Raw genomic sequence first — 13,419 nt, 5'->3', positions numbered from 1 at the left:
TCATGATCTAGGAGATTGGTGTGCAAAATGGAAACATTCACTCCTGTTTCTGGCAGGGGTGACAAGCTCATGATCAATTTTCTTGGTTATTTTAGAATAGTTCTTTTGGTGATATTCATCCATTGCAGAAAAAAAAAAAAAAAGGAGTTAACTTTTGTTTTCTTGAATGGAGTTTTAAAGTCAGTTTCAAAGTTGCCTCCTCAGTGAGTTGTGATTTTTGTATCCCTGTTTTTCTGCTTGGCAGAAATGCTTTGTAAAATAGCTTGATGCTGTGTTTTGAGAGAGTCTCTTTTTCAGTGCCTTGTTGTCCTGGTGAGTGTACAGGGTGGGGAGTAATTGCTTAAGGACCAATTAATTAATTGATACTTTGTTTGATGCATGCATTGCCTTGCTCTGTGCTGTTCACTGCTGTGGGCAGAGCATCCTGTTTTGAAGGGAATGTCCCCAGCAGGTTTGCAGGGACAGGCATCTGTCCCTGGCAGGTTTTGGAAGATGAACATCACACCAGTTCTGTTCTAAATCGTTATTTCTGAATAATAAAAGGGAAATGAAGCAGTGACCTCGAATGGCATTTTTAACTTTTGAACTGTTTTAGACTGGAATGTTTTAAAACATTTCTCTCTTCCTCCCTCTACACCCCACTACCTTCTCTGTTACCTTCTTGGTTTTTGGGGCTCAGGGCTGGATTCATCACACACATCTCCAGCAGAACTGAGAGAACACTGAACACTTGAAGCAGCATCTGCTATTTGTGCCTTGCAAAACTGAGATGTGCTTTGGTAGCTGGGAGGTGTTTTGCATTCTCAGGACAGAGCATGGAGTGAGGCACTTCACCTCCAGCTCCTAAGGGCACTAATTTAGAGAGCATGAGTCCTACTTGTTTGGGTTTTTTCTGTGTTTCCCAAAATCACTTAGTCCTTAGAATTTAACCTCTTATTTTAAAGCATATTCAAACTTCCAGGGGCTACTTCCATAGCCACCCTATGCAAAAATGAACATTTAGAAGAGCTTTCTTTTCCCTGAGGGAAAATGATTTTAATGTGTTTTTTGAGGAATATGTATTTTGGAAAAACCTTGACATTTCCCCAGTTCTTACTCCATCATCAGTTATTTTGAAAAATAGCTCTCCAGATGCAATGATGAAAATATGGAGAGATGTAAGCCTTTTGCAGTCAGGTCAAAATGTGTTTGGCAACTTCAGGAAAAGTTCTGGCGGCTTACAGGAGGACAGCCAAGAGAGAAGGCCATATTCATTCATCCATCCAGTGTTAGTGTCTTCTTGCAGTAATGTTTTTCTCAAATAAAAGTTGCTAAAAATTATTGACTTCTCCCTGTTCTCTTTTGGGTTTAGGTTATCCAACTTCTGAAAGCTGGGAAAGCAAAGGAAGTTTCTTACAATGCCCTGGCCTCACATATTATTTCAGAAGATGGGGACAATCCGGAAGTTGGAGAATCTCGAGAAGTTTTTGATCTTCCTGTGGTAAAGGTGAGTGGCTCATCCATGGAATTGTCCAAGTACTGACCTAGATGCTTCGTTGTTATAACCAAATATTCATCTTTGGATGATGACCAAATAAAACATGTCTTTAGAAGTCTTACATTCTTACACAAACTTTTATCCTGCCTTGCAGACTTCTGTTACAATTCTGTTCTCTCCTTTTGCTGCTCTGTATCTATCAGTGGTGTGATAATTTTTAGTGTTGTGTTTGGCTTTTTTTCAGATTTTTCTTTCAGTCATCTGTGAGATGATGTCATGTTAGTTCTACTTTAGAAATATTTCTGAAGAAAAGGTTCTTAAAAGCTTCTGGCAGTGGAAAACCTCAATTTGGATTAAGTAGTAGATTGCTGAAGGTTTTGTTAAAACATATATAACTGGCAAAGTGCAAAATGGTGTTGTTGATTCTGCATGTATATACTATGGTAATTAGGGACAATAGAAACTTGTAGAAAACTAGGGGGTTTTTCCTCCTTATTTTAGTTTTCTTAAGTTTTTTTAGTCTGGTTTTTTGTTGTTGTTGTTGTTTTTTTGTTGTTGTTGTTGTTGTTGTTTTTCTTTCTTACATTGGAATTACTAGTATTTTGTCACTACCTTCCAATAGCAAGGTATTTTTCAGTGAAAAATTATGGGCTTCATCTCTGAATATGTGAACTTGTCACTCTGGAAGTCATGAGAGAAACAACACTACAATTTCACTGCTGATACCTTTGGGTACATGATTTTGGGTTATTTTTTTCCATACGGGTACAGGTGGCAGTAGAGAATTTTGATGAGAGTTCACCTGACAGTGTAGAACTGAATTAACTGAAAAATGAAAGGTGCTTGGCTAGAGAACCCTTATGGTTATAGTGGGTGTGCTGGTTATTTTTTAGTTCCTTTTTCTGGAGTCATTTTTGATGTAATTTTAACTTTATAAAAAAGAAAACTGTTGCCATTTTCATGAGAAGGAAGGACATTAACATTGTAGAGAGCACTTCCTGCTTTCTAATGCCACTCAAATAATTTAATTTGCTTCATAACTGCCAACTCATTTGCCAGATGAGAGAAAATCTTTCACTAATGTCACTTGGCTTGACCTGAAAACATCACAGCATTATCTGTAATCAAGAAGATCAGACTAAGTATTAAAGGGACTGGAAGTCAGAGGCAAAGATAGCTGGTTACAGGGAAAAAGGAAGATAAAAACTTAGGGGAGAAAAATATCTTTTTTTTTTTTTTTTTTTTTTTTTTTTTTTTCCCTATGAGGATTGAGGAATTAGCAGTTAAGTGGTTTCAGCTATTTTTTCTATCATGCCTTGTAAGTGAAGGAGAATAACAAAAACTGGGACACTTTAAACACAGTTGCCACAATATATTCTTTTATTTGTCTTTTGAGCAAAAGTAATTCCCTACTGAATGTGACATCACTCTTGGCCAATTCTTCCTCACCTGCTGCTTTGGGACCAGTGTCCTACATCCCCTCCATTCCCTGCCACCTCCCTGTGTCCCTGTGAGCCCTACTGTCCCAGAATACTGTGGGGTAGGGCTGTCCCTGCTCAGCAGCCACTGGCCTGCCTTTACAAAACTCATTCTGTTTAAGGCCATGGTCCTTCTCTCCTTGATGTTGAGTGTAGAGTGGGGTTATCTGAATTGGTTTTTCTTACAAGCAAGAACTGCAGAAAGGGAAAGGATGAATAAATACTGTAAATGGCATGAGAGAAAGGGGTTGCTGCACAACCTTTGAGCTGTCTTCATGTGAGCTCTTGCAGATGAATGAAAAGTCTTTTTTGCAGACTAAGTGCAATGTCTGTAAAACACTTAGACTTCCAAAGCTGGGAAACAGACTCTCTATAGCATGAATTTCGATGGTAATTCGTATTTTGTGCACGTAGACCAAAGATTTTAATGTCTGGTGGTTTTTTGTTTTTTCCAGCCTTCCTGGGTGATCTTGTCCGTTCGCTGTGGAGCTCTTCTGCCGTATCCTTTTCAGTTCAGGATTCTGTAGAAAACGTGTTAAAATGGACACCATTGAAAGATTCAGGATTGTTTCAAATAGGTACTGCTTAAACTTCTAAAATGATCTCTTGTGTTTTTCCTGCCAAGGCTGCAGTGTGCTTGGAGCTTCTTTGTCTTCAGTTTTCTTGTCCCTTTGCATATTTTGTGCTTCATAGGCACTTAGAGGACAGTTGTAATCAAATGGAAAACAAGAGCCGCTGGGTGCAAGAATCCAGGTGTTTATTTATGTCACTTAATGGGTTTCAGAGATTCAGACTTGTTTTTTACCCAGTAGTTTAATGTGTATGCCTTTGCAACTCGCTGTGTTTCTGTGGTCTAGGCAAGTGATCTTGGTCATTTGTGTCTGGACTCAATAAATGTGCTTATTGTGCTTTCATCATCAGGATGAGTGTTTAATTGCTTATGTTACACATCTCTAAACTTTCTCCCTATCCATGAAGAGTGTTCACAACAAAAAAAACAAAAAAAGCTTGGAATTACCTACATTTTCAGGCTTTAAGTAACCTAACATTTTATTGTTGATAGTCTTTCCCATGAAGAAGTTGCACTATTAAAAAATTTTGTCTTCATCTGCAGCCAGGGTTTTCTAAAAGGGCACTCTAAGAGCTGATGTTATTGGATACCCAGAAGAGAAATAAACAGGTGAAAGAACAGAATGATGAAGTCCATAACTAAATTGTAGCTATAAATGTGGAAATGTGCATCTCAATGGCTATTGCTCAGGAAGTCTTTATTGTGGGAACATTGGAATGGCCAAATGAAAAGACCAGGTCTCAGTAGTGCCTTGTTTTTCAGTTGCATGGAAGAAGGAAGTTTTGTACACCTGTCAGCAATAAATGTGTCCTTGGATCTTTGACTTTGTAGTACTTGATGTCCTTAGAATGTGACGGGTTTAGGTTTCACTCTGAGCCTTATTGTGCTCACTAAAATGGGTTGTTAAGTCTTTACTTCATTTTATCCTGTTTCAATCTCTTTATGACTTCTAGTGCAGTGACATCTGGCCTTTCATTAGGGATTTAGGTACTGCCATAATGAAAAAAAAAATACAGTTGTTAATAGGAACAGCTTAGTTTTTCCAGCTGATTGCTTTTGGATCCAGTTTAGGCAGAAGTTTGAGATTCTGCATTTTTGTCTTTAGTTTATGTTTTAATTTGGTAATGCTCAAAGTGGTCATTGAATTCCTGAAGAACCAAGTCCCAGAAACATCTTGTGTCAGTTAGACATATGGATCTAATAACAGCCTTAAGGGTTTTATGTTGCCTTACCAATTCCGGTGTTTATTTGATGGGCATTTGCCTGTCAGTTGCTAAAGGTAAAGTTTAATATAGAAAGATTTAATGCAATGTAAAAGCACAGCAGTTTTGTCTGTTTCTTAGTGGAAATTGTTTTCACTAGAGGGAACTTAGGACAGTTGAGTGTTGTCCTGTGTCCTGCTCACTGATGTGCAAAGTCTGACTAGCCTGCAGTGGAAGGGAGGTAGCAGAAAAATGAAACTGGAAGCAGACCTGCTGAAGAAGGAAGAAGAGTTTCATGGCTATAATGTCATAAAGAGGGCTGGCAATTTCTTTTGCAGCAAAAGCAAGAATGAAGAGGGTGTCTTTTTCAATGGTCTTGTATAGATAAAAGAGTCAGAGCACTTCTGAGTTTTGTTGATGGCAGGAAGAAAAGTGAGTTTTGATCTATTCCCTCTGTTTTGTGTTATTGTTATGCTGCTTGTAACTTTTTTTTAGAAGAGTCTCTTTCATTCCTGTTCTTTAGAGAGTGCAAGCTCCAGGCAAACTGATGGACCTCTTAAAAGTCAAATACTGACTGTTTCTGCTTTATGTGCCAGCAGTAGGTACTCAGGCAGGGAGTAGACACATGTACACTTTTGAAAGATCCAGTACTGAATTTCTGCCTTGGGTGAAATGGAGAACAATTCAGGATGTTCATCAGGCTTGAACTTCTTGAGGTATTCTCGGTTATGGCAGTAATTTATTAAGTTTTAAAGTGCTCTTGGCTTTGTCATCAGCTTGCTGTGTGCTGTCTGTTCTGGGCTTCAAAACGTGACTGTTGCTGGTGCATCTGTCAACATCATGGGGAAAATGATTTTGTTTCATTTAACAAAATCTCAGTGTCTGCATGTGACACAATGTACACCTGTTTCTGTAGTCGTTTTTTTGCTGACACATGTACATGGATTTTAAACACAAGATCATATGGAAGAGTGGGAAAGGGGGGGAAGTTGCAGAAGTCCGAGGTCAGTTCTGGTTTAGAGTGTTACCAGAATTTGCCATAATATTGCAGGTGTCCTGATTCGGTTTGTACATCAGGTTTTCTTTCTTGATCCATAAACTTTAATTGCAAGCAGACAGTGTGCTTTCAAGGATGAAAGTTTTTGTATGGTCAGAAACTTGGTATTACCTGAATACTGCATAGGCTTTTTATTTTCCTTCTAATGACCCTCAGGAAACTCATCTAATTATTTTGCATCCTTGACACCTGCTTTCCAGTGTAAATGGCTTTTCTCCAGAATCGTGTCAGATCTTTTTTGGAGTCACTGCTTGTCTCTCTCAGGTAAGAAGTGAGCCATATTTCAGTCCACTCCAATGTCAACTATTTGTAGGATGTTTGCTTTCTTGAGGAGATGCCAGTGTTTGTGTTGTACTGTGACTTTTTTTCTCTTTGTTTTCTCTGTCTCTGTGCAAGTTAAAAATTACTCTTCAGTGGTTTTTCTTGTTGTGCATCTTTCGTCACCCTTTTTTTCTTTCTAACTTTCTTTCTAATTTGGTATTTAAAAGTGATGGGTAATACATTAGCCAGCTTTGTAAACGGTATGCTGTGGATTGCTAAAATTCTTCCAGCTGAAGACAGCTGGGTGCACAGAATTAAGGGGTTTCTACCTTCCTTTTAGGTTTCATCTGAAGACCGAAGTACGCTGTGGGCTTTGATTACTTTTTATGGAGGGAATTGCCAGCTGAGCCTCAATAAGAAGTGTACTCATTTGATTGTGCCTGAGCCAAAGGGGGTAAGAGTTTATTACGTGTACAATTCTTCTTCTTGTAGCTCTCATTTGCTTTCAAATAGTCAGAAATTTTCCGTCTGCCTGAAGTTAGAATTCTTAAGACTGTTCATTAACAACTAAATTCAGTGAAATTAGGCATTGCAGCTATTCAATTTGTACTTATTTTCTGCATGGCTTTAAGCCCGATTAATTCAAAAGATGTCCAATTTCACACTGGTATTTGAATTCCTGTTTGAATAAAGAATTTTATTCACTATCTTGTTTGTCTTAGCCTAATTTTGGTATGTCACAGTCATTAGTGATTGTGATTTATAAATCCACAGATACAGATTCAGTGAAGAAAATCTAAAGACAAAATTAAAATAGTGAAGAATAAAACATGAGCTGACCCTGAGAGAAGAGGAAGTGTGGCTATGGGAAATGAATGGTTTTCCTTCTTTAAAATATAGAAAACTTTGTAGGACTGGGTTCTTTTTGGTGAATATGTGTGTGTGTTGGTTTTGATTTTTTGTTTTTATTAAGAGCTTGATATTTCCTCTATGGACTGTTTAGAAGGGTTTATTGAACACCATTATAGTTGTCCCTTTCATCACAATAAAATATAATGCTTGAACAAAGCTTTATTACCTAAAATTCTATTATTAAGAGGCAATGAAAATACATTAAGAATCATACTTCAATAACTTATTTAAAAGCTTAAATAATAAGCTTTTTAGAGCCAAGGATGTTGTCTTTAGCTTGCCAGTCAAGAAACTTAAAAGAGATATTAGCATTCCCTGTCTGTTGGGTACAAATATTTTAATGCACATAATCATTGAATGGGAACAGTTTTATGGGATTATTACTTTTTGCTTCCAGTCCTGCTGCTCTGATACACTGCAAGGGAAACTGCAGCAGCTTGTAACAAGAACAGTTCTGTCACTAGGAAAACTTATGATTGCTCTGACTAAACACAAGATGATAAAACAAGAATTCTTAATAATTCTCACCAGAATGAAAGAATAAAATCTTGTGTCGGCAAATAAACTTGATTTCATCTCCAGTCTCTTTATTGTGTATGAATGACAGTTTCATTGTAGGAAATAACTCCAGAGAAGCACTAAATTAATTTCCTCTGAATGTGCTTGTTCTTAATTTATGTTGTTTGACATAAAAAAAAATACCAGCTCAATGATTTCTAAATATTAGATCCTTCAATAAGTTTCAAATTTTTGAAAGAAAGTTTTTTTCCGATACTGTTTGATGTGTGTGAGGGGTTTCCTTTAAGGGGGATATTCAAATAAGTAGGACACTCATTCTGTGTCTATTTATTAGGAAAAAAAAGGTGAAGCTTTAAGATATAAGCTGTATTCCTGCTGGAATGGTTTTTTTCAGTGAAAAACTTCTAAATATTTGTCTCTACTTTATTAGGAAATTCAGACTTTTTCTGCAAATGCTTTTTCATAGTGGGGCTGGGTTTTTAAACTTTTTTTATAGTAAACTCTGTTTTTTTATACTAAACTGTATTTAGACTTGCCTTAATGTCCTCCTAAAATCACTTGCATTTTAGTATTGACCATGATGCTCCTCACTGCTGGTTGGAATATTTTGGTGATTGGGTTAGAGAAGAATTTTGCAAGTGGAGACATTCATCTTCTGCAATAGTGCCTTCTGAGTCCTTTATAGTGTAAACGTGGAGAATTTGGGAGGGTCTTTTTTGTTTGTTTTAATCTCTTGGAACTTGTGGTTCTGCACAGTATAAACCCTGTTGGATCTGGGTGAGATTGCTCTCTGGTATTGAACAGCTTCCTTGTAATCTCCCTCTCCATGCTCTAGCTGTCATCTCAGACAACTTAGTTGTGATTATTTTGTCTTTAAAATTTTTTTTCCCCCCACCCCAGGAAAAATATGAATGTGCTTATAAACGGGACAGCATTAAAATTGTGACCCCAGACTGGGTACTGGATTCTATAGCTGATAAGAGTAAAAAAGAAGAGACTCCTTATCATCCTCGTTTAATTATATACGAGGAGGAAGAAGAGGAGGAGGAGGAAGAGGAGGAAGAAGCAGAAAACGAAGAACAAGATTCACAAAATGAGGCTAGTACTGATGAAAAGTTATCAAGCCCAGCATCTTCTCGAGAAGGATCACCTTTGGGTGACCAAGCTTTTTCACCAAAATCTACTACTGCTGATAAGGCAAAAGGGGAACTGATGTTCGATGATTCTTCTGATTCCTCTCCAGAAAAGCAGGAAAGGAATTTGAACTGGACACCAGCTGAAGTCCCACAGGCATCTGCAGCGAAGCGTAGGTTGCCTCAAGGGAAGGACTCCGGGTTGATTAATTTGTGTGCCAATGTCCCACCAGTGCCAGGTAACATTTTGCCTCCTGATATGAGAGGCAACCTCATGGCTTCAGTACAAGGTGCCCCAAGTTCTGACCGCCAGGAAGTGATGGCCCCGTGGAGTCCAGCCGTGCGGACGTTAAGGAACATTACTAATAGTGCTGATATTCAGCAGATTAATAGACCATCAAATGTAGCACATGTAAGTGTTGGATTTTTAATTTATAAGCTATTGGACTTTTTCTTAGGAGCTATAGTGTCCAAGAACTTCCTTTTGCTGTTCTTAAAATACCTAAAGGTAATACTTCCCCTTGTTACTTAAAATTGTGGCCAAATTCTTAATTTCCTCGTAATAAGTAACTTAATTTCTATCAGGATCGCAGAATGCATTTAGAAAAAACCATTTGGAAGAGTAAAGCTGTGTATAACTACAGCGTGGTTTAGATTTTCAATAAGGAGTTCTTGGTAAGAGAGGGAAAAGCACTAGTTTAGAATTATTTTGCTAGTTCATTCCTATCCTTCTAGCTTCTCAGTCAGTGCAAGGAATTATTTATGCCATAAATACATGGAGTTGTGAAATTGATTGTTTCCACAGTAGGTCCAGTTCTGTACTCCATTGTTCTGCTGGGCATCATTAGGTTGTTATATAGTATACAAACTATGATGGAGAGGTCTTAACTTAGACTTCCTTATGCCACTTGTGTAGTTGAAATAATTGCAGCTCTTGTGTTGAATTGTATTTCTACACGAAATTAAAACTCAAGTGAGCACGCTGCACCTGCAGCACTGAAATTCTTAGGTGTTTCTGGGAAGGGAGCATGAGTAAAGTAGTGCTGGTAATTGTTAGACATATCTTTTACTTAAATAATTGCATTGGTGCCTTTCTTTGGATATTCATCTGATGATAAAACTTAGAAAGGTGCCTGAGTAGTTTAGAGGCTTCCAGTCAGTACTTAAATACAGAATGCAGAGTCACTCAGAAATGCTGATTCTGTGCTGTTTTTATGACATCTGAATGTGAAATGGAAATTCAGGCTTTATTTTAAATCTGAGTCTTAGATTCCTCTTCTCAGTGCCTTGAATTGTTTAAGGGCTGAGACTTCTGGGCAAGGCCTGAGCAGAACCACCAACCGTTTGCTCAGTTGGCCTGCATGGGTAAGTTGGCCACCAGATTTCTCCAACCCAGTCACTGTGCTGTCAGGTACACATCAGTGGAAGTATTTCTCTGTCAGCAGTATTTGCAGAGCCGCAGGGCACTGCTGGTTGTGTGCTTTGGCTTGTCTCTGTTCACACAAAGTCTGCTGGAGGACTGTGGTGTGTGAAGGCTGTACCAAGTGCCCTCTCAGGCTGCTGGGCCAGGCTTTGCACCTTAGAATTGTGAATCTGCTTCCTACAGGGAGGAATACCAGTTCTCCTTTTCCCCCTGTAACTTCTCTTTTACTTTGTGCCCTGAAAGATGAGTGCAAACTTAGTGAACATTCTTGGAAAGTCAGTGTTTAGTTTGAATTTCAGATTTCTGTCAAGTAGCAAGATCTGTCATCATCAGGGGTTTGCAGATACAGTTACTTTCTGAATATAGCCATGGAATGTTCCGAAACTTTTATCCCTTTATTTGGAAGTACATGTCTCAAAGCTTCTGTAATCTTGGCTTTTGGTACTTGTTGTGGAGAGTAGCTCCTCACACTGAGCCACAGAACATTTTTTGTGTGTGTTACTTTTAGTTATTGAATGTTTCTCCTGTGGTGCTGCCGAGACACGAGTGATGGGTGATGCACTGATAATCATGGCTGCACGTGTGTGCCATACCAACCACATCAGTATTATTTAGATGACACATAAGGTGTTTTGATGTGCCTTGTGAAAACACTTGAGCCACCTCTGATGGAGAGCTGATGGATGTCTGGTTGAGAGGATACAGTAATTGGCTTTGTGCTCTAGTGATGGGCTTTGATTCCTCTCACACACACACGTCGCTGAAGGTGACACGGCGTGTGTTGAAGTAGTGAGGGTGAAGGAAACAAGCTTTGCAGGATTCATCAAAGCTGATTGCATGTTTGAAAGACTTTATGAAAGGCAAGTCTAGAGTTTCCTATTGCTCCTCATTTCTAATAAGTTATTTATAGTAAAATATTTTAATAAATATGTAGAACTCATCCTAATCTATTAGAACTTTGCCTAGTTTTCCCTTTTCTGATGCATAAAAATTCGCTTCCTAACTTGTGCCTGCTTAGTGAGAAATTATTATTTTCTTAACAGCGAGTTATACATTTAAAAATAAAATTAAATTCCAGATTGCTTCAACACTCCTTATAAACCTAAAATCTAGTATTCTTAAGTAGGAAGGTTAGATTGTTTTATTTTTTTTTTCCCAAGAAATCCTTAGTGCTCAGCAGATCAATGTTTTTCTTTGGGTTTTTTTGGTATAGAGATTAAAAATGAGCTATGTATTCCTGAATTGGTTCAAAAGAGGACAAGATTCCTATGTTTCAAGCAGCACTAATTAATGAAGGCATCATTAGCAATTTTTAAGTGAAAAAAGGATTATGGAACTAAGCTCTGAATTTAATGGGCCAATGGGATTTTAAAATTAATATTGCAGTTGATCGATGTAATTGTTAATATAATGTTAATAGTCATAATGCTGTTGGAAAAATTACTAATAATACAGAGATGGGCTTTAGTCTTAACTTTAACATTAAAATGTGCATTGCTGTTTATTAGGAGTAACATAGAGCTCCACACTTCTCTATGTGTAAATCCTGTCTTTTGATTTTGCTGTTAGGCAGTTAAAGATCTTTGTTTAGCTCACAAGTTATTTAGTTGCAGGGCTCTTTTCTTTTAGGAATTGTATTTTCCCAGTAGTTCTTTAAATCTTTTTAAAACCGAATGACAACCAAAAGGTCACAAAAATAATCTTTGTTTTCTAGATATTACAATCACTTTCAGCACCTACAAAAAGTTTAGAACAGCAAGTAAATCATAGCCAACAGGGACATCCAAATGTGGTGCTGTTTAGTCAAGTGAAACTAACACCAGAGACACATTTATTGCAGCAGTCACATCAAGCACAGCAGCAACAGCACCATCCTCTTTTACACCTTCAACCTCAGCAACTTATGCAGCTCCAGCAGCAGCAGCAGCAGCAGCAACCCCAGATCTCCCAGCAGTCCTTCCAACAGCAGCAGCCTCACCAGTTTCCCCAGCAGCAGCAGCAGCAAGTCCATCAGCAGCACCAGTTCTCCCAGCAGCAGCTCCAGTTCCCGCAGCAGCCGCTCCACGCGCAGCAGCAGCTGCACCGCCCGCAGCAGCCGCTCCAGTTCCAGCAGCAGCATGTGCTGCAGCAGCAGCTGCAGCAGCTGCAGCAGCAACAGCAACAGCTGCAACAGCTGCAGCAGCAGAACCTGCAGCAGCTGCAACAGCAACAGCTGCAACATCAGCAGCAGCAACTGCAGCAGCAGCACTTACAGCGACTGCACCAGCAGCATCAGCAACAGCAAATGCAGAATCAGGCAGCGCAGCACTTAACTCAGACACCTCAAGCACTACAGCTTCCAGTTGCAGCCCAGCAGCCACAACACCACCAGCAGCAACAGCAGCAACTGCAGCAGCAGCCGCTTTTTGGGCACGATCCAGCAGTGGAGAGTTAGTAATTACTGTCTTCTGATCCTGAAAAAAATAGCTAATGGCATGAGGTGGGGTGGAATATCAGAAAGTAATGCTGTGTTTACAGGATAGGACTCTTAAGAAATGCTACTCATGACTCAGAACTGGTTGTACTGATTTTTACACAAATACCTTAATAATAGCTAGTGATGATCCAGTAATCTGAAAAGCATGAGAATGCTGAGAACATTCTTTTTTCAGACATACACTTGATACCACAAACACACAACCCATATACTTTCAGAACAGTGTTAGTAAATGCATAGCATGATTGTTTTAATTTTTTTCCCTTTGGAAGTGGTGGGGGGGAACCTTTCAAACAGAATAAGAACTGGAAGGACAGCTACAGATTTGGAAATATGAGTAAATTATTGAAGATTCAGTATTGAAAAGTTTTCACACCTTGCTTTGAATTCTAGTAGAACTGAAAGCTTTTTGGTTGTTTTGGCTGTTCATAGCTGATCTTTGGAAAAGAGGAAGTTGTCTTATGTTTTTCTTTTGGTGGCCTTTCCTTTTGCCCCTTTAGCACCTTTTCATCCAGGAAAAAAAAAAACAACAACAAAAACCTACCCTTAACAAAATCAGACTCTGGGCTAAGCTGTGCCTTAAAGGCTTTCAGCTTTGAAATTTTGGATCCTCCTTTTTCCAAGGAAGTACACTTAGGAAGTTTATAACCTGGTAATAGGAAGAGGGCAGTGTAGCAAATGTGTTCTGAGTTGAACTCTTAAGACTTAAATATTCAATTGTTTGTTCTTTATGTGCCAAACTATTTCAGTTCCAGAAGAGTATTTCCTACTGGGCTGTGTCTTTGCAATTGCTGATTACCCAGAGCAGATGTCTGACAAGCAGCTCCTAGCAACCTGGAAACGGGTAAGGTTCTGCAGTATTTTTCAAGAACTGTAACATAATGTCATAGTCCCTAAATTTTAAAAGAAA

General features: G+C 38.6%; 1 protein-coding gene across 1 annotated transcript in view; it reads left to right on the top strand.

The window, feature by feature from the left end:
- The window catches only part of PAXIP1 (PAX interacting protein 1), a 31,259-nt gene that overhangs the window by 3,871 nt on the left and 13,969 nt on the right, over window positions 1–13,419 (top strand). Inside the window, exons 2-8 of the mRNA XM_066314386.1 lie at window positions 1,352–1,486; window positions 3,411–3,454; window positions 5,986–6,049; window positions 6,387–6,500; window positions 8,378–9,022; window positions 11,748–12,462; window positions 13,259–13,353. Of these exons, the coding sequence (XP_066170483.1) occupies window positions 1,352–1,486; window positions 3,411–3,454; window positions 5,986–6,049; window positions 6,387–6,500; window positions 8,378–9,022; window positions 11,748–12,462; window positions 13,259–13,353 (1,812 nt within the window). The remainder of the gene's footprint in view (window positions 1–1,351; window positions 1,487–3,410; window positions 3,455–5,985; window positions 6,050–6,386; window positions 6,501–8,377; window positions 9,023–11,747; window positions 12,463–13,258; window positions 13,354–13,419) is intronic.

Source organism: Sylvia atricapilla, chromosome 1 (genome assembly GCF_009819655.1).
Source record: "Sylvia atricapilla isolate bSylAtr1 chromosome 1, bSylAtr1.pri, whole genome shotgun sequence".
NCBI classification, from domain to species: domain Eukaryota; kingdom Metazoa; phylum Chordata; class Aves; order Passeriformes; family Sylviidae; genus Sylvia; species Sylvia atricapilla.
Note: the sequence above shows the minus strand (reverse complement) of the source record. Positions and strands in the feature narration are given on the sequence as shown.